Source organism: Bacillus rossius, chromosome 17 (assembly GCF_032445375.1).
Source record: "Bacillus rossius redtenbacheri isolate Brsri chromosome 17, Brsri_v3, whole genome shotgun sequence".
In the NCBI taxonomy this organism is placed as follows: Eukaryota; Metazoa; Arthropoda; class Insecta; order Phasmatodea; family Bacillidae; genus Bacillus; species Bacillus rossius.
This window is the reverse complement of record NC_086344.1, coordinates 28,854,952-28,882,896: the sequence shown is the minus strand read 5'-3', so window position 1 is coordinate 28,882,896 and position 27,945 is coordinate 28,854,952. Positions and strand designations below refer to the sequence as shown.

At 38.6% G+C, this 27,945-nt stretch overlaps 1 protein-coding gene and 1 long non-coding RNA gene across 2 annotated transcripts in view; one reads left to right on the top strand and one right to left on the bottom strand.

Moving 5' to 3' along the window:
- The window catches only part of LOC134540834 (aspartate aminotransferase, cytoplasmic-like), a 50,695-nt gene that overhangs the window by 2,521 nt on the left and 20,229 nt on the right, over positions 1 to 27,945 (bottom strand). Inside the window, exons 3-7 of the mRNA XM_063383803.1 lie at positions 22,879 to 22,987; positions 20,207 to 20,424; positions 16,798 to 16,948; positions 15,906 to 16,071; positions 12,389 to 12,531 (exon numbers count right to left, since the gene is read on the bottom strand). Of these exons, the coding sequence (XP_063239873.1) occupies positions 12,389 to 12,531; positions 15,906 to 16,071; positions 16,798 to 16,948; positions 20,207 to 20,424; positions 22,879 to 22,987 (787 nt within the window). The remainder of the gene's footprint in view (positions 1 to 12,388; positions 12,532 to 15,905; positions 16,072 to 16,797; positions 16,949 to 20,206; positions 20,425 to 22,878; positions 22,988 to 27,945) is intronic.
- On the top strand, positions 2,307 to 5,247 carry LOC134540836 (uncharacterized). The gene is made up of 3 exons (XR_010076522.1): positions 2,307 to 2,511; positions 2,599 to 2,956; positions 4,740 to 5,247. It is a non-coding gene; the product is annotated as an uncharacterized LOC134540836 (long non-coding RNA).

Below are 27,945 nucleotides of genomic sequence, written 5' to 3'. Positions count from 1 at the left end.
CTTTAACTTTCGACGGATGTACGGATGAAATAACCTCCAAAATGTTATCAAGATACCTATTGCCCGTGACCTTTACAGTCATATAAGGTTTTGAAATATATTTATTTGTTTAGCTGCTTCCATTAAATATTATTAACATACGTTTGAACATATTTGTAACAACTAAAAAAAAATATTTTAATAAATTACAGAGTGAAAAAAATGGAATTTAATTATTTATAAGGTTTTTAACTTTCATGGTCAATATAATATATCTATAAAAGATAAATTTTCACCAGTATTTAAATTTGTGGTCTGTTGGCAGCATTGCAATGAAAAAGTATTTGATGGACGAGTGGATGATTGTGAATTGCTCGACTTGTTGACGGACATGACGGATTATTGTGAGTCCAGCGTAAGTTACTCTTTTCTTTCAGCCCATTAAATCTCACCATTAATAGAGTAGAATGAAAGCTCAAAATGGTGTTTCATTGTAAACTATTCAAAAAATTTACATAGCACATTATAAAGTTTATCGGTAGCCAATGTTTTTTCAATAATAATTTTTAAAAAAAATTTTTTTTCCATCAGCTGAATAGAATCGGTTCACCTCTACTTCAGTTGTACAGGATTGGTCAGAATTTGATAGAATAACTTCGTCTGCAGGTTTCTCCACGAAAAATTAAAATTAAATGGAGCTCATATAATATTTTAATGCTAGTAATAGAGGAAAATATTTAAAATGGAACACTGAGTGTCAGGATGATATTCGATTGAACAAACTTTTACAATCCCACGTAATTTGTTGCCGTCTTAAAATTATTTTATTTGAATAACTCATTTGTGGGGGGGGGGGGGGGGGGGGCCATTTTGGCGGTTTCGGTTCTCAGTCCATATTTTATTCTCCTGGTTGCCTGACATATGCAAGGCATATGCTGGGCTGCTGGACAAATGACAGTCAGTCATGATCTAATCCTTTCCATAATGTCCTTGGGTTGCAAGCAAGCTTCTACAAGTAATTTTTTTTTTAATTTGAATAAACTTAGAAATCATTAATGACTAAAATATTTTAATAATAAAGTATTAAAAAAAGTTGAACTTTTTTTCCGACACAAGATGCACAAAAGAATTTATGTAAATTGCAGTAAAATGAAAAAATATATATATATATATAAAGTTAAAACATTAGAGAGTTTAATGGTGTAAAATTAGACAAAATAAAAAAAAACTAGGCAATATGAATTTTTTTAAACTAGTAAAAAAATTTCAAGTTTTGAAAACAATTTTTACTGAGCCATCTGATTAAATACCTAAAAAAAATGTATTTTAAATAACACTCAGATTATTTGTTGAATTAAAAAAAAAAGAAGGATGTGCTATGTTGCAGAAAACAATTCCAAATTTTTTTCAATAAATATTCTTAGTATTATACTTTTAACACACTAACACACTTTTTAGTTTCAAAATTTTTATGAACGAGTCCCACTTTCTGTATCTATCGATGACAATAAATAAAAAAAGATACTTAATATGTAGAATTGAACATCAAACTATTCACGATTGTATATTTATGGAGTGATTAGTTCATTGTCGATGAGATGTGGAACGGAAATTAGAAAAATTCTGGCTGAGGCACTGTGACCTTGCAGGCTACTGGTTGCTGGGCGACTTAGCTAGCCCCTTTTGGAGTGGCACTGCCCTCCCTGAAAATCTCTTCGGCTATTAATTTTTATCTCTCTGCCTAAAAAAAATATGTATACAGTAGAACCCGTCATACACTTTTCAACGGAGGGCACAAAAATGGTGTATGATGCGGGAAAGTGTATGAAAAGGGAATGGCAATAATGAAATTTTTTTCCAATCCAGCATATCAGCACAGTGCCAGATTAAACATAAATATATATGTGTAAATAATTGCATTATATTAATGAAAGATATGAATTCATCATTATATTATACATATAATAAAACCACCAGAAATGTAAAATACAGTCCATAATCAAGTAAAGCTGACATGAGAAACAAGTGGCCTTAAAAAATGTTATGAAGTCCTTTCTTGGAGGTGGGGAAAAGTCACCAAGACTAAATTAGAAATTAAAAAAATTAGGCTATTGTAAAAAAAAATCAGAAATTTTTGCTTGTTAATTACATTTTACAAACAACTTTATGCAACAGAACAATTTTCAATAAAATTTTAACTTGAGAAACGTAAAATTCAAAACAATCCAATCGTAAAAAAAACAATAACAAACGGATATATTCAGTTCAAAGATAAACGACTGCACAAAATATGAGATCCGTGCCTTGGTAAAGCCATAGAGGTAATATGGGTAGAGAGAGCGTGACGTCACAAATGCGTGTTCAACATGGTTGGCTCGAAAAACACGTGACTTAAGGACGATTGCTGTTGTTGACATATCGCATCGGGGCGAAAATACGTGTTATGTGCTAATTTTTGAAAATGGTTCTGTATTGCTGTGCGTTTGGATGCAAGTCAATACATCATAAAGGAAGCCAGCTAAGTTTTCACAAGTAAATATGCTTATTTACGTGAATATTAGCATTAAAATACGCTGGTGTTTGGTACTTGAGAGCTATAATTGGCTTTTTATCTCTCAGTTTTAATCTTTTTCAGTTTTCCGAAGGATGAAAACCGTAGAAGGTTGTGGGAAATCAAAGTAAGACGACAAGATTTCAAAGCAACTTCGGCGACAAAAATATGTTCCAAACATTTCGAAGAGGAGTGCTTCGATACAGTGAAGTTTGGTGGTACATGGCTAAAGAACACTGCTGTTCCCACAATTTTCGATTTCCCTCCGCATTTGCTTACCACTCTAAACCCGAGGAAACCAGTCAAACAGTTGTGTTGTAGAGGAATGTCACGACACTAATGGAAAGAGAAGTAAACAAGGTTATGTCCGAGATACGACAAAGGCGACATACTCGTCCGAAACGTATGTGTCAACAGAGGCAGAAGGTAAAGAAATACATCACTTAACAAAGTTATAATCATATTTCACCTAAATGTGCAACAAAGTATTGCATCCACTTGTTGTGTAATCATTTCGGCTAGTGATCTCCGGATAGTTAATTGAATGCATCATTGTTATACATTGATATAATATGCAACACAATGTTGTAACCTAGCTATTCTATTTGAGTAAGTTATAGGCCTACACAAAGCAATATTTTTTTATATTTATTTTTATTAAATTCCTAAATAAATTTGGAGTACAAGTCTCATTGGATGTAAAATAAGTCAATAATAATAATAAAATTTTATATATATAACATAAAATAGGTAAGACAGATAAGTAAAAGATACAACATACAAAACAATATAAGAGTATACCTAAAGATGTAAAGGATAAATTAGTACAAATGTACATAAAAGAGTAATAATTATATAAATAAACAGACACGAACAGATCCTTTGAGAACTCCATGGTAAATGATCCGAGTATTAGAAGTTGAATTTGTTCATGTCATGTTATCTTTTGTAATTACACTTTGTATTCTAGAATTAAGGTAAGATTTAAGTAAATTTTTGAAATTATTTCTTATTCTATAGTATTCCAGTTTTTAAATAAGGATTTCATGATTTACACAATAAAGCCTTAGGTAGGTCATAAAAATTTTAATAACACCTTAATGATTATTTAGAGCTAAGATTTCCGTGGTTAGTTTAAATATTGCATTATCAGTAGATTTATTCTTTTCAAAGCCTAATTAAGACACAGTTAAAGTATTATAATGCATTATAGGTTTTAAAAGTCTGGTGGACTCAAGGAACAAATGTGTTACAATTTAAAAACAAAGAACATACATTTACAAGTTTTTGGAACATTAATTAAATTAACCTTAAAATAAATATATTCCTTCTTAAGTAACTGTGTAACTACTTTGCAGATTTTTTCGATTAACAAGTTTTTTCCAGCCATGTTTGGTAAAGTATTTTCTCTCAAATTCCAATACATCCACCAAACCAACATTACTATAACTAGGTACCACAAATTAATTTAACTTACTGTTTTTGTTTAACTTCGTTATTGACATGTGACTCAAATTTCAGTTGGTGCTGATGTAGGATACCCACTACTACTACATCCTTGGTTTAAGTGAGCCTTGGAAGTTGCAGTTGTAAATTTCTGAGGGCATTTTAACTTTCATTATGACTTTACACCTAGAGTAAATACCATACTATGCTTATCAATTAGTATTACATCCACGATTGATACAGTGAAAATGTTTAACAAAACTGGTGCACTATTGATATTTTATTGATGACTTTCTTTATGAGTAGGCTTATGATAGTAGTGTTTTAATGCACACACGTTAGCCTATACTGATTTCATAGAGTGTGACTTGATATGTTTTGTAGAATTATGCATAAAATACTATCTATCTGTGGCACGCAATTGGGTTGTGGACTGCCTGGTTGCCATCCCCTCTTCTCCCACTCTATCCTCCTTCACAGTACATTATCCTTTATTATGTCCACTAATGGCGTTCTAAACTTGTGTGCTAAATTCATGATTATCATTATATAATAAATTCTATCTGTCCTTGCTACAATGAATGAAAATTAGTCAATTTAACCCCTGTAATGTTTTACTAGATGGTGTCAACTATCATATAAAAAAATTTATTTAATTTATGTCACTTCTGTGTAGTGTCTGTTTTGTGTTATTTGATCGAGATGTGAGTTTTGTGTTCAAATTGTGTGTTGAATATTTTTTCATTAGTTGTGCTCTCAACAGGTGGCACCAGTTATGTTTCTCCAAGATACCAATACATTGGTGACTTAAATGAACAGGATATTCAGTCTCCGAGGAAGGCCAAGAAGTTTCTTGCTATTGTGAAAAATGGACTAAAGAACCACAGAAATAAGTGTAATGCACTGAGGATGAGAAAAAAAGACTTGTGAAGAAGTTTATAATTAAAACCACTACGAAATTGCAATGCATTAAGCACTAGCCTTTACATTAATCAGTAAGTTCGGTCTAAAGTCATAATATAACTTTTGCATCACAGTAATGCAACAGTTACACAAAGCAATATTATTTTATTTATTTGTATTACTTTCCATAAATCTATTTGTAGTACAAGTCTCACTAGATGTAGAATAAATCAATTATAAAATTATGCACAATTCATACAAAACTAATTCACAGATTCACACACACAATACAAGGCATAAACAAAACGTACACGTGGAAATGGTGAACTGCGCTATCACATCTATTCAAGGGCGCCCATAGGATGAAAAGGGGGGGGGGGGGGGTGAGCAGACCTTCAAAAAGTGCCAAAAATTACTAAAATTTGCCAAAAATCTTCAAAAACACCTAATTTTTTTTCTTTTCCTGAAAGCTATGGTGAGGGGGGCATGGCCCTCGCCTGACCATAGGTATGGGCGCCCTTGTATTTATTACAGTGCATTTTAAAGGAGCAAAATTATTCAATAACCTACCGCAGAACATTAAGGAAATAAAAATTTTTCAACAATTTAAAAAAAAAAGTTTTTAACTTGCTACTTCAAGAATGCTACTACTCCACAGCAGACTATCTAAATAGAACAACATTAACTTCCACTTTATACCTACTTTATTTTTGATTATTTATAAATACAATTTCAATGTTTACGAGATACAGTACACTCCCGATTATCCGCGAAATTAAGTGGCGGGGCCACAGCGGATAGTGAAAATCGCGGATAATCCGCAAAAGAGCCGAAAAAGGGAAACAAAAAAGGAAATATTAATTTCAACTTAATATATTAAAAATTTATTTACAGTAAAAGTTACAATTTACAGAAAAAATTATAAAATAATGCTAAAATTGTAGTATTTAACTGAATAATTAACATACAATAAATTTCACTGATATAAACATAAAAGTGCTCGGTACTTACTTCGTAACAAGGATACAGTACATACTGTACGTACTCAGACACTTCATTAGACATTAAAAAGCACAACTCTTAAAATTTACAACTTTTTGGAAAAAAAAATCAGTCAGTTGCTTTTGTATCTTGCTTTGGAAACATCTTTTCTTAATTCTTGATTGAATTTCCGCAACATAAGTTTTTCAGCCAACTGCGCATCGTCGTCTTGTTCCTCTAAATAGTGAAGCAATGCGACGATGTGTTGCCAAGCCGCTTCGTGAGTCATCTGCGCCTTCGCACTGAGCTCGCCTGTGGTGGTTTACTGTATACTGCACACCATACACTCGTCAGTAGAGTTCAAATTTGCTCACTTGTAATAAAATACAGATTTACATATGTACTGTATTTGTTTCGTAGCATGCGCGGATAATAGGGAGTTTACTGTAATTCGTAATTCATATCTTGTACAATATTTGTCTCTACTGTATTACTACTTTAACTTTATGCATGTAGTAATGTTAAGATATGTTTTAATTGTATTGTAAAATATGTAATTGTAACTGTACTACTACTGTTTAAATTGTAGGGCCTAACTGTATACAATTGTATTATTGTATCAAGCCTATACTTCTACTTGTATTAATGTTTCTGCAACCATTTTGTGTTAAACTTGTGTCAACTGTCAAATTTAAAATTTTATCTTTAGAAGCTGTATATGTACCTGTAACACCAGTTTTATTATTTTTTTCCCATGACTGGATTTTTGGTATTTTTAACTTTTACTGTTTGTATGTTAAATTATATTTCTTGATGTGTCCTATACCATTTGTGCAAATGTCTGTATGTTCAGATGGACTAAAATAAATAAATAAATTAACAATAAATTATTTTTATATATACACACACACACACAACACATCAGGTAAGACAGAGTTTCATTTGTATATGAAAAGTAGATTTTTAAGATCTTACTATATTTCACAAAGTCTTGATTTTATTTGAAGAGTTGTTAATGTTTTTACTTTTTTCATTTTAATTTATATATTTAATTTTTTTTAATTTTTACTATATTTTTTATAATAAATTTTATCTTCAAGGAGACCCGTATTTCTAGATTTTAGATATGTCTCTTTTAACTTGACAAGATTTAGCTATACCCTTTGTTAACCTTGGACAGTGATGTAACCGGGGGGGGGGGGGGGTGTTACGGAAACCCCCCCCCCTTTTTCCCTTCAGGGTTTTAAAACAATAAGAGCCAGTGAAATCAAAATAAGAAAATTATAAGCAATACACAAGGTTACACAGGGATTAATTTGAAAGTATTATTGTAATCCTCATAGTGGCCTACAACAATGCATCCCTCCCCCCTCTTCCCACACAAATCCAAAATATAAAATGTTTATCTGTCTTTTCTCTAGCAAAATCACTACTTTAATTTATGTGTGTAAGTAATGGACTTATATAAGTGAATTGTTTCCTAAGATGTTAGTGTGACAGAGTTTTATTTAACTCAATGAAAAATATGTAAACAAAACTTAACCCACCCACCCCCCTTTTCATAAAAAACTGGACCCCCCTCCCATTTCACAAAATGGGACACCCCCCCCCCCCCCCTTCACAAAATCCTGGCTACGGCCCTGCCATGCATTTTGATATATAGATTTTTTGGGAGTACTACAGTATTTTATGGGGCAACAAGCATTGAAATGAAATAATAAAATCTTTTGAAAATTGTTATAAAGTTGTAAGAATCAGATTCAAACATTAAAGGCTCCCAAGATTTTGACTAAAGAAAATTATAGTAATTTAAGAGAGCTGTCATATATTTGTTTATATCTAACTTTTGTTATAGACTTATTTACATTACTTAAATTATAATTTATGTTCAAAACCTGTGGATCATGTTCAGACTGACCATTTAAAATAGCCCCTTTACTAAATGAATGATAATTTTTAGTTATTCTTAAATATATTACCAATAACTGTTGCTGTTGAGAATGTTATTCTATTTGGAAAATTACCACATTGATCATACTGTACGTTAAGAAAAGAAAATTTAGCAATTTTTTTGTGAGTACTTTCCACCATATAATTCACATTAAATCACCTCACAAAATAAAATAAAAGTTAACTGAAAAAAAAATTACATTTATTTGCCAGTAACCCTGCTAGGTGCTCCCAGCTATCCCTCACAGAGAGGTGGGTGACAGCACCTCTAACATTTTGATTAATTAAATTAAGAGTAATATTATTTAACTTATCTTAGGAACTATTTATTTTACTCATAATTTCAAAATTATAATCAAAAGTGGTTTCTATTTGAATTTTTTTTTGTAGAATCAAACTAGTTACTCACTAACCTATTTAAAAGTTATATTTTTTTGTATAGTATGTATTACAATTTAACAACAAAGAACACATGTACGTTTACAAGTTTTTTGGAACAATCATTAAATTATCATTAAAATAAAGAGGAACATCATCTTCCTTCTTAAGCAACTGTTTAACTACATTGCTGAATTTTTCACTCAAGTCTTTTCCAGCCTTATTTAGAGAAAATCCATGTTTGGTAAAATATTTTCTCTGAATAGCACATCTAACACTCCCAAAGGTATAAATACTCTCATTTAATGATCAGCGAACGCCTACAGAATCGTTACGTTCATGCTTTTGTAATTACGAATCTGAAACAAACTTTGAATTCCCGCGCAAATTATCCTTAAGTCACGTGATAGGTGTTGACCACACAGTTATACATGTCATGGTATAGCCAACGCTCCCTCTACCTATTATACCTCTATGGGTAAAGCACGTGCACCATTTTCATAATCATTTCTTGTTTGCGCCACTAGTCTCGCTTGGTGCTGGCCATAGATGCTACTAGCGAAGTGCACAGTCTTCCTGATACTATCCATATCTATGGTGTGATAGTTATTTTCTTACGTTTGCAAATGTAAACAATGATCGTTTTTCAAAATAAAAGCATTAAAACTGAGTTTATAAGGAGGAATATAAAAAAATTTTTGTGGATTTTAGGACTTTTCCGCTTCGTAAAAACGTATGAAACGGGAAATTAATGGTTTTATAAGTGTATGTTCCGGGAAAGTAAACCATTGTAAATATACTACTTTCGGCGGGACCGAAATTTATCGGCGTATGACACGGGAAAATGTATGAAACGGGAACGTATCATCGAGGTTCTACTGTATTTCTTTTGAATTATAATCAAAGCATTACTAATGCCGCACTGGACTTCAACTACAGTAAGCTCATGATGAAAGGTCACCAGATGCTAATGAGTATTGACATAATGGTCGGTAGAAGGAAACTTTAGAACCTTGTATACCTGTGCGAATACTAATTGTTTTGATGCGAAGCGAATATCAAATGGAATGTTTAAAATATTTGTGAAGTCAAACCGAATTGCAACTATTTTTTTTTTAGCATGGCTGCATTACACTAATTTTATGAAGTGCTGGGATGAAGTAAAAATAATAATGATTCAACATTTCCAATGTTTGTTCTTGTTATAAAACCATTTGGGCCCTATATTAACACCATTCAATATAAATTGTATAATAACCTCAAATAAAATTTACTTTGTGCACTGATAAAAAGCAGGCCTGAGCTAGGTCACAAATATGAAACTTCGCATCGCATTCAAAGCTTCAGTAAAACGAATAGCAAATTCCCTAATGAAGTCAAATTGAATATGAACAGAGCTTTGATTTGCTTTGCTTATTCAAAGCTTCGCACAGGCCTACAGCTAACTACACTTACCCACTTGCCAAAATCTCGCCGGGAAATAAAAAACGGATCGCCTTGGTGGGAGAGGCGAGTGATTGAATCGCTCAACCACCACGGGCTCTTAACACACTTGAACATATTTATTTACAAAACATGGCCCGCTTTTGCTTAACTTTTTGGTAACAGTTAATCACTCGTATGATTATCAGTGACGAAGTCAAGGAATTTACTGGAGAAGCCTTGGAAATTCCCCCGAGATAGTAATTTAGGGGAAAACGTCAAAATTAACTGACTTCCTTGAATTTGTGTTTTAAAAGACTAAAAAAAATGACTTAATGACATGTTCTGATATTTTTGTACAATACTAATACACAATAGCATTCAAAAAATTTTATACATTTATAGTACTTTATCTTTGATAAAAAGTTAAACATAAAACTTTTAAAAAAATGTAGACAGAGAACTAACTAATTCAGCTTTGTGGATGGTGAAGGCTTGATTTTCTTATTTTTTTCCCCATCAAAAATTTGCTAAATAGGTAAAGTGATTAAAAAAATTAATTACCGGGGAAATTTTAAATTTTGGCCAGGAAAGTCTTTGTTACAGACAAATCTGTAGAACAATCTCTCTTGACTTTTTCATCATTTTCCATGATCGTAATTACGAATTTCCCTGACATTTTTAAAAGGATTTATTTTGCTTTTCTGAAATAAATTAAAGACAATCCAGTCCCCACACTATCCCTATAGTTGTACTAGTTCAAACTAAACCTTGCATATGCCATTTTACAACTTGTATGACTATGCATTAGAACACCATCTGGGGGGAAAAAAATGTATTCAAAATCTGAGTAATGGCATACCAGAGCATTACATGTCCCTCAAATTACTATCACTGAGGAATTTCCATGACTTTTTCCAGGTTTAGAGTAAATTCCTTAACTTTCCCTGAATTTCTAGAATTTTACAGTCTGCATTCCTAGGGACAAGATTTTATGGTAAAATGTGATAAAGCCGAAAATAACACCATAAAGCACCAAAATGCAACAAAAAAATTTTGGAATTAATCAGCACATTCAATCAAAAACTCAACTCAGATTACAAAACAAAAATTATAGACTGTAAATTATTTAGCGTGGGGTTAGTACCGAAATGTATCTACTAAATAGATTGGAAATTTTTTTTTATATTGCAAATGTTATTAGTAACTAATTCTTTATATTACGACGTTGGTACATTTTTCAAATGCAAATATACTTGCTGATTTATTTATATTGTTCCCGATAGTTTGACGTGCCCATTACAAATTTTTATACTGAAACTGCGTCATATATCCGTCAAAATCACACTTTTTTTTGGTGAAGGAGGTATCGAATTTGTTGAAAAATGGTGCGCTATTTTTTATGAATAAACGAAGTTCGTAAAAAAAAAAAGCGCTGAATCCTCAAACATTTGAGAAAGGAAAAGTGGCCCGCGAGTAAAATCATGAAATCTTGTCCCTCGTGTATTGCAGATGCGCGTGTGGACATCAGGCGAGAGACTGTGCTCTAGCTCGCCGCGGGGCCCTTGTCAAAACTACACACAAACAGAACCTTGTAAACGCACTTTGCGACTGCCCGTTCGCCAACAACGCTACTTCAGTTCAGTGCCGGGGTCCATCCACGATGCATCAAGGTCACATCTACCGAACGACTCGCCACTACGTGCTCCTCTGAACACCCCGCCGATGGCGCGCGAATCTCCCCGAAGTCTTACCTCGGGCAGCGCACACACTCTCTCTATACATTACTACAGTGCTTCACAGGGCCGCAACTAGGGGGGCAGGGGGGGAGGGCCAGCGGGGCATACGCCCCGGGCGCGAAGCTGTGGGGGGCGCCGAAATCGCTTGCATCGTAATTCCTACTACAACTGGTAACTGGTAAAAAAGGTTTTTTTAACTTGCATGCCAGGAATAGTCTAATCTGATTTACAATATGACGTCTCAACATATTTAACGAACAAGTCTGGTGATTTTAGGGACTACTTTATGGACATAGTGGGTTCATGCGTGGAAGTAGTTACAGTAGCACAGAAACTTGTTACATGTAGGTGTGGAAAATGCTTAAATAGCACCATTTTTTTTTCCGTGGGAGGGCCCCCGGACCCCCCCGCTTTATTGGCGTGGTACGTGCAAAAAAAAGAGGGGGGGGCATGAATCCATTCATGGCCCCCCCCCCCCCCCCGCTTTATTGGCGTGGTACGTGCAAAAAAAAGAGGGGGGGGGCATGAATCCATTCATGCCCCCCCCCCCCCCCCGCTTTATTGGCGTGGTATGTGCAAAAGAAGAGGAGGGGGGGCATGAATCCATTCATGGCCCCCCCCCCCCCCGCTTTATTGGCGTGGTACGTGCAAAAAAAGCGGAAGCGGATACATGCCCCCCCCCCCTCCCGCTTTATTGGCGTGGTATGTGCAAAAGAAGAGGAAGGGGGGGCATGAATCCATTCATGGGCCCCCCCCCCCCCGCTTTATTGGCGTGGTACGTGCAAAAAAAACGGGGGGGCCATGAATCCATTCATGCCCCCCCCCCCCCCCGCTTTATTGGCGTGGTACGTGCAAAAAAAAGAGGGGGGGGGGCCCATGAATCCATTCATGGCCCCCCCCCCCCCCCCGCTTTATTGGCGTGGTATGTGCAAAAGAAGAGGAGGGGGGGGGCGCATGAATCCATTCATGCCCCGGGTGCCAGAGACTCTAGTTGCAGCCCTGGGTGCTTCATGGTACAAACGCATTTACAGCAACTCACGCGACAGGCCGGTGTAGGAGAACATGCCGATCTGGTCCGTGATGTGGCTCCACGACCCAGGCGCGCCAACCTCCTCCAGGCCACGTCGCAGTTCCTCGCGCATGCGCCGCACCCGGCCAGACATGGCCGCGATGTCCCGCTTCCTGCAAAAGGAACCCCCCTCTTTAGTGTCTTGCGGGCGAGATTTCTGCCACAAACGACTCGATCCAGAATGGCATTCTGTACATAAACTTCCGCTTCCTGAAAAAAAAAAAGAATCATTCAATTTTTTTATATTTGTCGGAAGTTCATTCCACTACTCTACAGATTTAAAAAAAAAAACAGTAAATACATACTGTAATCGTGCAAACAATTTTTTTGTTTAGAAAATATTTTTAAGAATGTCAAAATGTGGTATTATTATGTCATGCAGTGAGGAGATCAGTGGTAAGATTTTTTTGCCCGGTTTAGGCTCTCCTTAACTCAGCTTCGCGTGGTTTCCAATGATATAGGCAGCAGTCCTTTATTCCCTAATATTCCTATCCAAAACCACAAACCCCCCCCCCGTCACTGGCGCGTTCCAACCCCCCCGGTCCACGACCACCCTGTGGGCCTGCGGGGAAACTTCCGCCGAGCGAATCAATCAACGCTCTTTACCAGCACAGCAGAACCGCGATTAAAGCCCGCCGCACACGGTACAATATTCCTTACAATATCGTAAGCTAGGAGTCGTGCTGGCTCTATACTACTAGTTTCTTCACTCGAATTCAAACTGGATACTAGTAGCTGTACGAGCTGGGCTACTGGTTTTGCGTAATAGACCCTGCGTCCTATTTCCGTTGCTTGGTGTGTTCCGATATTTAAGGAGTGGCCAATCAGAACTCACGAAAACAGCACGAGGGGTTGTTTACACTTTGAAGTGCGCAGGTCGTGATAAAACACGGACGGAAAGAAGTGGAATAGTGACCAAGTCCTAGTTTTAATAAATGCATACAAATAAGAGCCTTGTTTGTATGTAGTAAAAAATGTGAATTATCATAATAAAAATTTGTTGTGGAGAATATTATCTTAACAAAACTAGTAAGGCAGCTAGAATAGTGTGCAGCAGAAACTTGTAGCGCATCTAGTGTTTCAGCTTGTAGCCTACACATTACAGAAACCAGTAAGCATTCTAGTAAGTAAACTAGTAGAAAATATTGTACCGTGTGCGGTGGGCTTTACTGGGGTAATGGTGGTTGGGGGTCGGGGAAGGTCAGCATAGGTTAAGCAATAAATCACGGATGATCCGAGTTTAAATGTACCGAGTATGTACTGCAACTAATTTTCAATTTTTTAAACCACGAAGAGGGCAGGAAGCCATTCAAGAAAGGAAGGGCAGTTGTTTAGTACTTTTAATCCAGCTTTACCCGGACTAGTATTTCTTCTCGCGGGCAATTCTAGTAGCCCGTTTCTTTGTCCTTTCGTTTCGACTTTTTTTTTTTACATAGTTTTAGTTTTAATCCTTTCTTGTCCATTTCCCCAATGAATTACACTTCGAGAGCTTGGAAATGTGTCAAAAAAGATGGCGGATCCACTTGTAAAAACATAAACCAGCGTAGTCACTTTCCAAACGTATCGGTGTGCCAAATGAAACTTTATGACAGTGAAACTACCCGGCAATATATTTGTTAAACTAAAATAGTCATGGTAAAAAGTACATAATCCTAAGTTAAAAATACCTAAGAACTTGGCATTACTGTGTTGATAATACATTGTCTCCTTTCATAACCCCAATACATAGTCAAATTAGCGCAGTTATAGATCATGTGGTTGCAAAAATCAAGGGACTTAAGTAAAACCTCGTCAGTGGAAAAACTGTTTACTTTTTATGTTTTTAATAAAATTTATAATATAATATAATATGTAATGTTGAATCAGCTCAATAAGTTTGTTTATAGGAAGTATTTACCGACTGATTTCAGACTAAGTATATCCAAATATACAAAAATATATGTAGTGTAATAATAATATTAAAAATGTTTTAGGTTAATATAATGTCATAGAAGTATAACTTCTAATGTTTGTGTGAAACATTATTGTATTAACTGTTCAGTGATTTTTTCAAGACTGGCAGTATTTTAATAAAATTCCTCGTCAAAAATATGCTCCAAAGCCTGGGTTTAGTATTTTTCAAGTCTTTTATCCGAGCTGAGCTGCTATCTGTGCACGCTAGTAGCAAGCAACGTCTACGATTCAGGCAGCAAATTCTATTGGCGGGTACAGAAAGTACGTGTGCGAGATTCACGTCTAGAAATTTTGGTGTGTACTTGAAAAGCGAATGTATTTTATTGATCAATATATTTATCATGCTGGGCATTACTTTTAAAAGTTTTACTTTAAATTTCATGTATGATTTTTGTATTATAAGTCTATTAGCAACATTCAGCAACATGAGAAAACATGAATTTGTTTGTTACCGAGGTTAGATGTTTGCACATCATTGACGAGAACCGAAGACTCGCTCACATTTATTTTCTACCTGAAAAATATATTTACAATGGTTGTAGAATGATGTGTCGGTGAGTTAATGCCAATGGTAATTAAAAGTTTTCTTTTAGTACACATTTTCAATTAAAATTTTTCTATTTTTTTTTCAAATCTCCCAAAAAAAAATTCCTGTAGCTGCCATTGGAGAGTTGACTTAATTGTTTTTCAGAGATTGACTTCTCCAGTCCCTTATTGTTTTATTTTTTTGTTTTCTTACAAAGTAAACATGAAATGTGTGTGGTAATTTTATTTTAAAATAGAATGTTTTAAGTTTCAATCAACAGAAGAAAAAAAACTAGTTATTTTAGATGTTGAAAAAATGATAGTTCTCCATCTTTAAAACAGCATTTGCTTGTTTTCGTCAATGAAACAAATATGCTGAATCTCAAACCATGGAATGATGGAACAGAATAATCCAAAGGCTGCCTTAGAAAGTTTTTAAAGTTTATAATGCACTCGGCAGCGTGTCTCTAAAGTTAAGGGTAAACGGGGTTGTTTCTCGCCAAATCTGCGGCGTACATTGTGCAAGTAGGCTCGACTTTTCAACCAGTTTCTGCAGGGCCGGTCCAAGGTAAATTGGCGCCCTAGGTGAAAAACCTTAATGCCCTTCCCCCCACCCCCCGGCCGGACACCCCAAAAAAAATTGTCCTTGCCTCAAAATACATCACGTAAGCCTAATATTTTGTCAACAATCAAATGTAAGCAGGATTGTGCTTTTTTTTTTACTGTTTTACTTATTACAAATCATAAACAGGTCACCGTGGGCTTTAAATAATTACTTATATCAATATAAACATTCCAAACTGTTACGAAAATCCATTTTAATCTAGTTTCAATGATCATTAAACATGTATCAGCTGTTATATGTGTCGTGCTGCGCCGCCCCCAGCTACTTGGCGTCCTGGGCAGTCGCCCGGTTCGCCTGTGTGGACGCGCCGGCCCTGAGTTTCCCGCTTGAGAAAGTCGAGAGAGAGGGAAAATCCCGGAGAGAGTCGGCCCGCCGACGGCTCACCACTGCTGGCACAGCTCCGCGTCGCGCAGGATCCTGGCGGCGGTCCGGCTGCCGTGCCTCGGTACGGTCAGGTACGCTGCCAGCTCGATCTGCTCCAGGTGGAACACGACGTGCGGGCAGCTGGCAGCGTGGCTCGCGACCACCAGCAGGCAACCCAGCCTCTCGTCTGCGAAACCAACGACCGCACGGACGTCCGTCCACACCCGTCTGGAACCACTGAAGTTTTTATTACCGAGCTGGAGCTTAACATCGGCACTTATTACCTCGTCCAAAGAAAAAAACAAAAGGGGGCAGTAATAGAACGAATGGGCGTGGGAAACAAGAGTACTTTGCGAAAACATCGGTTCGCTGTGACGACCAACCACCACATTTTCCCACTTGCGCAAAAAATTCTGGATTTAACCTTGCCATGGTCCATACCGGTATCCAACCAAGCATGCCTTGGTGCAAGGCACACTCAACCACCGTGTGCCCCGTATTGATAGTACCGATACACACCAAAATATATTGGTCGGTGATGTTTAAGGGGTGGTGATGTTACTATGATGAGAATGTTGAAAAGTGATGTTGACTGGCGGTGATGGTTGAAGCTGACTGTTTAACTATGGGGGTGGTGGTGACAGATGGTGGTGTTGGCTATAGCGATGGTGATGTTGACAGGATATGGTGATGAATTGAACTGTGCGGGTGGTGATCATGACTGTGATGGTGGTGGCGAGTGTACACAAGGGAGAGTGGACTTGGAATATATCCCTGCTCCATATTCTTACAATACTCTAATGATTCTCACCAACAAATGGAAAGATTTTGAAAGCAAACATTGGACAAAGTGGTTCAATCCGAATCAAAATGAAATTCTGTGTACGCTTCTAAAGATGGTGATGATTCTCACCATACAGTCCCATGTTCTTGGAGAACGACTGGGCGCACAGGAACTCGATGCCCCGCTCCACGAAGTACCTGACCGGCCACACGTCGTTGTCCAAGTCGCCCGAGGCGAAGCCCTGGTAGGCGCAGTCCATGAAAGGCAACAGCTTCTTTTCCTGCAACAATAACAGAACCATCGTAACTGGTTTAACTTCTACAGTACAAGCTTAAGGAAACACCATAAAATAAGCTACCCAGTAAATAATTTTGCTCAGTTCATTTTAAAAAATAATTAGAATTACAAGTGAAACCAAGAAATGGTGATTTAATGGGCAAGTATTAAATTCTTTTAAATGGTTTTTACCTCTCAGATTTGTTTCAAAATAGCCTATGTTATGTGGTTTTAAAACGGTGAGGAATCATTTGAATACTTGAGTCTGTACTTCTCTGGATCATTTCCAGTTGACACCAGTTCCATTTCAACAATTAGGGTGTAAAACCATTTAGGTTGATGTAACTGGTGCTGGATTGCTGGAATTATCCATGAGGGCACCAGGCTGGCACGAAGCCCTAACATGTTACTAGGCACGAAGGCTAAGAATCTAAGCGTGACTGCACAGTCCCTAGCCAGCATATGGTGCCGATTCCTGACTTGCTAATTAAAACTGATAAATGACTGAAGGTTTTTGGAACGTGTAGTTTTATCGGCATGTAACCAACTCATGTAGCGCATTCCAATGATTGGCTTAATTTTTACCTTAAGAAATATTACACACACAGTAATCGCTGGTCCTAGCGGCAAGTCTGAAAGAAAGGTTTCGATTGGAGGCAGCCAAACCCGTATGTTCAAAGTTAACCGTTAACTGGGCTCAGCTGGTAAGCCATGAAAATATGTTATAAGTTATTTGGTCTTGCTGATGCCGGTAGACACGGGCGACCAATTAATGTGAAAAACACTCCTCTGTAATCCGTCGTGTCGTTAAGTTCTTAACCTCACGGCGGGGTGAAACTGATAATGATCAGTTTATGCCCTGTACCGCAAAATGAACAGAGGGCACGTGGGCAGCAGTTAATAAACATTTGGGTGCAATGGATTATAATTACCATAAATAAGTCGTTAGTATACAACGTTTAACGCTCCCTACAGAACACTATGTAAAGGGAAAAGGTCTGACGAAAAACTGTTTGAAGGTAATTGTGCAAAGGTCAAGACACGAACATCTCGAACAAAAACGCACAAAAAAAATGGTAAATATAAACCTTATATTATGATATAATTAATTGTACACTCGCTGTAATAAAAACAATCTATTTGCATTGGGCTTTTGGCTCCGTTTTCAAATGCTTTGATTATTTATAAATTCAAAGTTTGGAAGAAAAAAAAAATTAAGTCAGTATAGCAACTGTTCAAGGTTTAGATAGTTTCCTTTTTGACAATGGTAAGCGGTTGGTGGGTGCGTTCCTTCAGCAAGGGCAATTACTGGTGGCAGGGATGGGGGACTGTAGGTACTTCAGGCTTCATGAGACAGTAGGGTGATTACGATGTGATCGGGCAAGCTTTTGTTAAAAATTGTCTTGTCTAATCTATTTAAGCACTGAACAATTTAACATTACTATATTTACAGTACAGGAAATATTTCAATAATTTCACACAATTCAATCACCCAAAAATACCACATTAAACATTTTACTGAATCATAAATGGCAATAACCGAGTTACTTCACAGACGAACATGAAAGGTTAATTAAATGTGAAGTTCTTGAAAATACATTAATGCGCTTTGACAGAATCACTATTATAATTAACACAATTTTTGTGTGTTTCATTTTATTGTTTGAGTGGCACCTCTATAATAAACAATAAAATTTTCAAAATATTTTTGAATTAAGACGATACCCGACGGTACTTCGTTTGTTCACAGAGATCGTTATGCCTCATCATCGTATCCTCGAAGAGTGTGTGGGGCAGTGCGTGTTACCCATTTGCGTCTTGTGCGGTTGAGTGCAGAATTATGCGACGCTTTGAATGAATACCACTGCCAGCGAGTGTGCAGTATGTTCAAAAAGAATTAACCAGATATAAATTTTAATAGTAAGAACTGTTTTGTAGAATTTTGGTTCAAGGTCACAATTAAATAAGTGCATGCGCGAGTACTGCTTATTGTTTTCTCGCTAGCAGCAGAACAATGCAAAATTGCATCTCCTGAACAAAAAGCATTTTGTTGTTTTACAATTTGCTGAAAAGTGAATCAGTAATTTCATTTTAATGTGTATTTCGTTTAAAGTTTAATTGTGATCTCCCATGTGGCAAAAACATCCACCGTGATGACAGAGCTCTTTTTCGATGGCCTCCACATTCACCAGCCACAACACCATGTGTTTTTTTTTCCTTTGGTGTTTTATAAAAGATCGTGTCTACATTCCGCCGCTACTTAATGATTTTCCAGAGTTGAGACACAGAATTGAAGAGGCTATTGCTTCCATTACTCCGGACTTGTTAACCAAAGTGTAGGAAGAATTTGACTAGTTTGAATGTGTGCCGTATAACAGTATTGAATATTGGTAAGAAAAACTAGTTTAGTTTACCTTCAATTAAATGTATTGTTTGTTGTAAACTCTCTTAATTAAACTGGTATAATATATAATTAAAACTAATATTTTTAATCGACATCCTGCATTGTTGCCTGCATGACAATCGACCAGGTTTCATGTACTATATGCAAATTTCTTTCACCCAAACAATTAATGCAAGATGTTGCTAGCAGCCATTAATCCCACTTTATTTATTAAGAATCGTTCTATCATGTGAACCCGTTTACAAATGAGGCCTTCAACCACTGCCACTCACTGCAAATTTCGTGCGCGATAGGAAATTCCTGGTGGCATGCAACTATCAAGGCCTGCTTCAGTTCATCATCCCCCAGCATCGGTTCTGGGCACATGCATGCAACACAGGGTCATTATCATCTTTCATCCGACATCATAGTTGCAATAGTTTAATATTGTAATAGTGCAATAGTGTTGTTTCCAAAACCTTTACGTGTGACCCCGCGACTATCTCCCCAACCACGCAACTTTATTCACTGAGCCCTCTTAAAATATGTTGTCTTTACTATGTGATTTAATCGTCACTTGGCCATACTTCAATTAACCATGTATCGCTGCAAAGAATTTATTGTTTAGTCCGCACAGGGCCACCCCTGGGTACGACATCCACCACAGACTGCTTTAATTAATACACCCGAGTACTTTCGGGACTCTTACATTTCCCACCCATGCTGTACACATTGCGAGGGGTTCCGGGCACTTAGTATTCATTTAATGGCAGGTTTTGTGATTATGAACATAGAGATAGTTGGCATTAAAGCTCTAATGCCTGGTCGGCCCGGCACCCAAGATGCCGCCTGCCCCCCGGGAGCGGGTTCTCGTCGCACCTGCACGAGATCGGCCACCCGGCGCCACTGGTCGCGCGACAGGTCCATGCCGGTGGGGTTGTGCGCACACGCCTGCAGCAGCACCGCCGAGTCCCGGGGAGCCGCCTCCAGGTCCTCCATCATGCCTCTGAAGTCCAGGCTGAGCCCGGAGGCGCTCCAGTAGCGGTAGTGCCTCACGTCCCGGAACCCGGCCGCCGTGAACACCGACTCGTGGATTTCTGCCGGCATTCACATACTTCATTGGAGTCAGTGGAGCAACAACAAGAAGGGGGCGGTCAAGGGTATTTTGCCCCCCTTCTGAAACCTTGAAGTGGGGGCAAACGGGGGCAAAGAGAGTGCTGTGTAATCAATTTTTAGATAATAAAACTGCTTAAATAGCACCATTTTCCACCTTGAAATACAAATTTTTCCCGGAAGATGACCAACCGGATCGATGATTCTTTATAAAATGGTATATTGCCCCCCCCCCCCCCTTCCTTTTGGAAATTTAGTTGTTGTTGCGCCCCTGATTGGAGTCAATAGTGTATCCAGAGAAAACGAAAAAAGAAAAAAAAGAAGAAGATTGAGTTAGGGGTCATATCCCCCCTCCCGTTCCAAAGTAAAATAAAAAAAAACCATGAACAAATAATTTTACTCAATTTGTTATTGTGCATGAATTACTCATGTATCATATCCCAATTTTCTCGAATCCAAATCCCAAAGAGTACCTCGAACGCACGAATTCTGCCATTAGCGCTACACTTATTTCGGCGTGCTTTGTTGCCAGATGTAGGTATGCCATTCAGTGCAAAGGTTTTAGGCACCAACTTTATAAAAGTAATGAAAATTATTTGATTGTATTTTGTAAAGGAAAAATTGGATTGAGAAATCTTAAGTATTTTTTTTATCAAGAGATTTATCTGATAGTATTAAATATTTTCCTCCATGGAGGCATGGCATATATGCCATATTGGTTTCAACAATTTTTGATAACAAATTTTCTTGGGTCATTTAATATTAGCATGGCACATAACTTTAACGGAATGTCTTGACGAAAAAAAAACTAATTTCAAGGATTAATACATCGTGTAAGTGTAAAAAATAATACAATTTAAAATTAAAAAAAAATATATAAGTAAATTTAAAGTAGGCAAAATACTCATAAAAAATTAAAAATATTACATTTAGCACAGTATGGATTTACAAATATAACTATAAAAGAATGGTAGTAATATTAAGTTCGAGAGGAAGCGAAGTTCAGTAATAAAATCGAATGTTACGACAGTATTTGAATCACGTGAGACATTTTTTTCAGCGTTGTTTAATGAGGTAAAGGGATGTCGCAGTTTGTCCGAGGTCCAAAGATTTGTCTATCAAAGGTTGCTGTCGGATAAATATCTAGAAGAGAAGTTGACGGTGCTCAGGACCATTTCAGGTCTTGAGTTTATATTTATATTTACAGTGGCGTAGCCAGAATTTGTGTATGGCGGGTGTTAAGAAGAACGCCGCCCCCCCCCCCCCCCGTATTAAAGCGTGGTCCGGGGTTCCTCTCCCGGGAAAATTTGGATTTTAAGGTGTACAATAGTGCTATTTTAGCAGTTTTCGGTACTTGAATTTAAATGTTGTAATAGTAAAATTTTTATTAATTTTAATATGAAATTTGTTTGAGTGATGAATAAGACATTAATTAAAGATTTGGTGCTAATGGGGGGGGGGGGGGGGGGGGGGGGGTTGAACCACTAACCCCCCACCTCCCCCTGGCTACGCGCCTGTATATTTATCACTGATCAACTTTTAGACGTTTTCAATTGTTTTTAACTCTCACGAAATGAAAATATATACAGTGCATAAGTTTTGCATAATTACCTGCCAAAGTTACATTTTTAACATATTTGGGTTGTACCTACAAATAAGGTGAATTTAATTTATTCCAGAACTTAAACCTTTTAGGTTTAACTGCATTGTCACTGGCTAATTCATGATATGGTTTGCATTTCTATCACAAAAACTCATTTTATGTTTCTTGGCTGTCAAAATCGTAACAAATTTGAGAATTTTGAAATTCCAGGTAAAATTAATAAATATTTTCTGAAAGATTTTCAAACCATTTCTCGAAGTAGCCAATGACATTGCAGTTGAACCTAAAAAGTTTCAGTCCTGCAATCAATTAAAATCACCTAATTTGTGCAACCCAAAAACGTTAAAAAAAAACGTAACTTTGGCAGATAATTATGCAAAAAGTATGCGCTGTATATATTTTTTTCATTTCGTGCAAGTTAAACAATTGAATACAAGTCTACAAGTTTATCTGTAATTACTGTAAATATAAAATCTTGACCTGAAATGGGAGGCACCATTTTAACCAGGGGCGTAGCCGGGGGGGGGGGGGGTGTTAGGGGTTCTACTACCCCCCCCCCCTTTAGCTCCAAATCTTTAATTAATTTCTTATTCATCACTCAAACAAATTTCATATTAAAATTAATAAAAATTTTACCATTACAATATTTAAATTTAAGTACCGAAAACTGCTAAAATAGCACTATTGTACACCTTCAAATCCAAATTTTCCCGGGGGAGGATCCCCGGACCCCCCGCTTAATACGGAGGGGGGGGGGGGGAAGCGGCATGCTTCTTAACACTCCTCATACACAAATTCTGGCTACGCCACTGATTTTAACCAGCGCTGTACTCACGCCACGTGGGCGAGGAGAAGTAGATGGTGCGGCAGTTGAGCACCTGGTGCAAGAACCGGGCGCCCATGCTGAGCGCGCCGGTGCCTCCCAGCGTCTGTGCGCACACCACCTGCAAAACAACGACCACACATCACCGAACCTGGTAGTCAACACGCCCGAACAGTTCCGGACATCACCGAGCTCGTCAGTTCGCCCGTGACACGTCGTGAGGGAATAAAACCAAATTACCTTTTTGACGTGACAACGTCTAATAAATCGATGAACGCCGGCTGCACGCACGAAAAAGGATGACTCATTGTCCCGTTACGCTCATTGTACGCTTGCGCCGCATCTCTATCTCTCTTCCACTCGATTGGAACAACCATCGATTTGACTTTTCCGAGGCACATTAAACTTGAAACACTCCCATTCTTTTCCTACTTTTCCTATCATCGACCTATCCCTAACAGAAAATCACAGATTGGAAGAAGTTAAATCGGAAACATGTATAATAGTTATAGTTTAAATAATCTGTTCGTTAAAGTAATAAACATATTTGAATTAATGAGTGCAGAAAAAATTAAATTTATCAATTAAATTGTAGATTTCATTTCACTACTTCTTTGTATCCATACAAAATAGTGATAATTCAATAAAAATGATTCAATTTTATTTATAAAAGTATGCAATCATTTCATCAATATTTTGTTATGACGTTGTCACGTTAAACTATCGTCCGTAAACCGACTTTACGGACAACCATTTTTTTGTTGTTGTTGTTTCTATTTTATAATTTTGTTAATGTCTCTGACCTGAACAAACAAACTTTTAATTTCAGCTACGATCACACTCACAAAAAATAGATCATTTTTTTATTTGGAAGATTAGTTTAACCCCTACCTTTAATCGATACAAAAGTAAAGAAATAAGATAATAAATAAATGGCTCCGTGGTTAACACGCAGGTTATAAGTGAAATTTTACAGATAGAGGGATTGAAAATATGTATTGTACAAACATTATTTGAAACACGTGTACATGTGTGCAAGTGTGCAGTGTACAGGCATGCAAGTGTATCAGAATGTTCGGAAGTGCGCAAGGTTTCAAATGCGCAAGTATGCAAGAATTATGTAATACAAACTTGCCTTTGAGCGCTTTTGCTGCTGCCATTTGTATTTTCGGAAAATAATTGATATCTAATACACGATACATATATTCGCGTTACCTACACTTTTCGTTATGCTCTAAATGTGTCATTGCCTCGATCTAACCTACCAACTGCAAAGAAATTTCACAGAAAATAAAAGATGCTCGTATGTTGATTATATTATCTCGTAACTCGGGATCAGCGAATAAATATTGTTACGATCGCGCTTGGCTGCAGTGCTGGCGTCGCCACGCTCGTTCGGCCTGTCTGCGCCCCCTTCCACCCGCATCCTCTCCCTGGTATCTCGTGTCATACTATCGCGCGACATCCTGACCGTCGCAGCGCGCACCTGCCTCAGATCGGGTTACTTAAAAGAGGCCGCACTGCGGAATAAAAGGACTCAGACGCCTTTATCGGCGTTCTTAGAGCAGCCACCGCGTCCTTCGAGTACTCACGACGCGTTTCTGGGCATTTCGACGGCGAAGGTCGCGAGATATCTCGGAGACATGCCCGATTGTTCTGGATGGGAACCCAAGGGCTATTTAAGGAGGTTGGGCCGACCTTAGAGTCAGTCAGTGAGTGGGGAGTTCTCCCGCTGCGGAGTTTCCGGGCGATAGTGCCGCGGGTGCGGCAGAGTGGCGAAGTCCTTGGACGAAGGTTCCAGGGCAGTCAGTCAGTCAGAGACTGAGTGGGAGTCCTCCCGCGGCGGAGTTTCCGGGCGATATAGTGGCGAAGTCCTTGGACGAAGGTTCCAGGGCAGGGAGTGAGTGAGTTCAGTGGAGTCGGGAGTTTCCGGGCGATAGAGTCGCGGGCGCGGCGGAGTCCCGAGTGAAGTGGCGAGCGAGTCGTCGAGTGGGATCTCGGCGAAGGGTGTGACGGCGGCGGCGAAGTGCGGCGACGGAGTCCCGCGGCGGAGACCCACGAGGGGTGCTGCGCCGAGAGTTGCGCCGGAAGTGCGGCCCAGCGAGGTGTGTGAAACGAGTGACTGGGGAATTGACATTTCTTTACGTGTAATTAATTATCTGCCAATTTAGAAGATTATTTGTAAGTGACAAGTTGTAGTAATAAATAAAACTGTGTGTGATAAAAATCTTTAATTGGGCTATCCTTTACGAACCCGCAGGGAAATCGTAACATTTTGGTGTCAGAAGTGGGATAGCCCTAATTAATAGATTTAGGATTCAGTTACAGTATTAGATTAAAAGTTAAGGATAGAATTTAGTTTACGAGAATATAGTTAGTGTTTAGAACTTCAGTGAATTTGAAATTTTCTACAGTTAGTTTGAGTATACTGTAGTCAGTGTTAGTTTTGAATGTAATAGAGTTATTGTTAGTTAAATTAGAAGGTTCGGCTAGGTCATTTAAAATTAATAACAGTATTAGAAAAAAAAAATATTTAGGCTTGTAGACAAGAAAGATGGCTGCCGATGAGCTTAAGAATGTCCTGGCATTCTTGGCCGAACTGAAGAGTGGCCAGGAAGAAATGAAGAATGAAATGAAGAGTAACAGGGAAGAAATGAAGAATGAAATGAAGAGTAACAGGGAAGAAATGAAGAATGGCCAGGAGAAAATGGAGAATAGGCTGGACGAGATGAAGAGTAGCCAGGAGAAAATGGAGAATAGGCTGGACGAGGTGAAGAAGGGTCAGGAAGAAATGTTAGCCAGTATGAAGAAGGGTCAGGAAGAAATGTTAGCCAGTATAAATAAGGGTCAGGAAGAAATGTTAGCTAGTATGAAGAACTTTAAGGAAGGAATGGTATCTAGTACAAAGAACTTTAAGGAAGAAATGGTAACCAGTATAAAGAAATTTACGGAAGAAATGAAGAGTGGAAGGAAGGAGAGTAAGAACCACCATGAAGAAAAGAAGAGCGGGTCAAATAATAGCCTAGAGGAAATGAAGAAGGGTCAGGAAGAACTGAAGCATGGCCAAGAAGAAATGAGGAATGAAATGAAGACCGAAGTGAAGTTAAGCATAGAAGGGAAGAACAGCCAAGAGAAAAACAGCGAAGAGAAGAACGGCGAACAGAAGACCGGTCAGGAGAAGCACGGCGAAGAGAAGAACAGAGAAATGAAGACCAGCCAAGAAGAGAACAGTGAAGAGAATAACAGTGAAGAGAAGAACCACAAAGAGAAGACTAGCGAAGAGAAGACCAGCGAAGAGGAGACCTGCCAAGAGAACAGTGAAGAGAACAGCGAAGAGAACAGCGAAGAACACTGCGAAGAGGACATTAGCCAAGGAGAGGAGAACAGCCAGGACATGAAGATGAAAGAAGAGCTGAAGAAAAGCATAGAAGTAGTGAAGATGAGTTACAAAGTAAAGAATATTGAACAAGAAGAAATGAAGATAAACCAAAGAGAGAGGGAAAAATTCACAAAAGAGCTGAAGAAAAGCCGAGAAGAGATGTACATGAGTCAAGAAGAGATAGAGAAGTGCAAAGAAGAAACGAAGGAAGACCAAGAAGAAACACAGGAAGACCAAGAAGAGGTGAAGAAGGACCAAGAACAGGGGAATAAAGACCGAGAAGAGAAAATGAGAACACAAAGAGTGAAGAAGATGGTGCAAGGAGTAACTGAAAGCAGTCCAGACGATATTCATAAGAACAAAGAGGGAATGAGGAACCAAGAAGAGACGAAGAAGAGCTGGGAAGAAATGCTTTGTGAACAAGTAGCTACGAGAGAACAAACAGAGAGAAAAAGGGAAGAAACAAGCGAACCATTGGGAGGCAACGAGCAATGCTCTCAAGAGAATCGGGTCCGTCCAAGGCATCGGTCAGCCCGTCTCGGGCTGCTGGCTGAACGACATGGGGCATCTGTGATGCAGAAGTGTCGCCGGGTGACAAGAGAAGCTACATCTAATGAGAGAGAGGGTTATCTGGTGAGACTGTACAGCCCGCGTTGGAGGAAAGGCAGGAGGCCTAAACTTCGAGAAGCATGGGGACCTCCAGGAGGAGATGCATTACCTGTTCGGGACGAACAGGTTTAAGGAGGGGGCAATGTTACGATCGCGCTTGGCTGCAGTGCTGGCGTCGCCACGCTCGTTCGGCCTGTCTGCGCCCCCTTCCACCCGCATCCTCTCCCTGGTATCTCGTGTCATACTATCGCGCGACATCCTGACCGTCGCAGCGCGCACCTGCCTCAGATCGGGTTACTTAAAAGAGGCCGCACTGCGGAATAAAAGGACTCAGACGCCTTTATCGGCGTTCTTAGAGCAGCCACCGCGTCCTTCGAGTACTCACGACGCGTTTCTGGGCATTTCGACGGCGAAGGTCGCGAGATATCTCGGAGACATGCCCGATTGTTCTGGATGGGAACCCAAGGGCTATTTAAGGAGGTTGGGCCGACCTTAGAGTCAGTCAGTGAGTGGGGAGTTCTCCCGCTGCGGAGTTTCCGGGCGATAGTGCCGCGGGTGCGGCAGAGTGGCGAAGTCCTTGGACGAAGGTTCCAGGGCAGTCAGTCAGTCAGAGACTGAGTGGGAGTCCTCCCGCGGCGGAGTTTCCGGGCGATATAGTGGCGAAGTCCTTGGACGAAGGTTCCAGGGCAGGGAGTGAGTGAGTTCAGTGGAGTCGGGAGTTTCCGGGCGATAGAGTCGCGGGCGCGGCGGAGTCCCGAGTGAAGTTGCGGGCGAGTCGTCGTGTGGGATCTCGGCGAAGGGTGTGACGGCGGCGGCGGAGTGCGGCGACGGAGTCCCGCGGCGGAGACCCACGAGGGGTGCTGCGCCGAGAGTTGCGCCGGAAGTGCGGCCCAGCGAGGTGTGTGAAACGAGTGACTGGGGAATTGACATTTCTTTACGTGTAATTAATTATCTGCCAATTTAGAAGATTATTTGTAAGTGACAAGTTGTAGTAATAAATAAAACTGTGTGTGATAAAAATCTTTAATTGGGCTATCCTTTACGAACCCGCAGGGAAATCGTAACAATATGTATTACGTTTCTCTTTACAC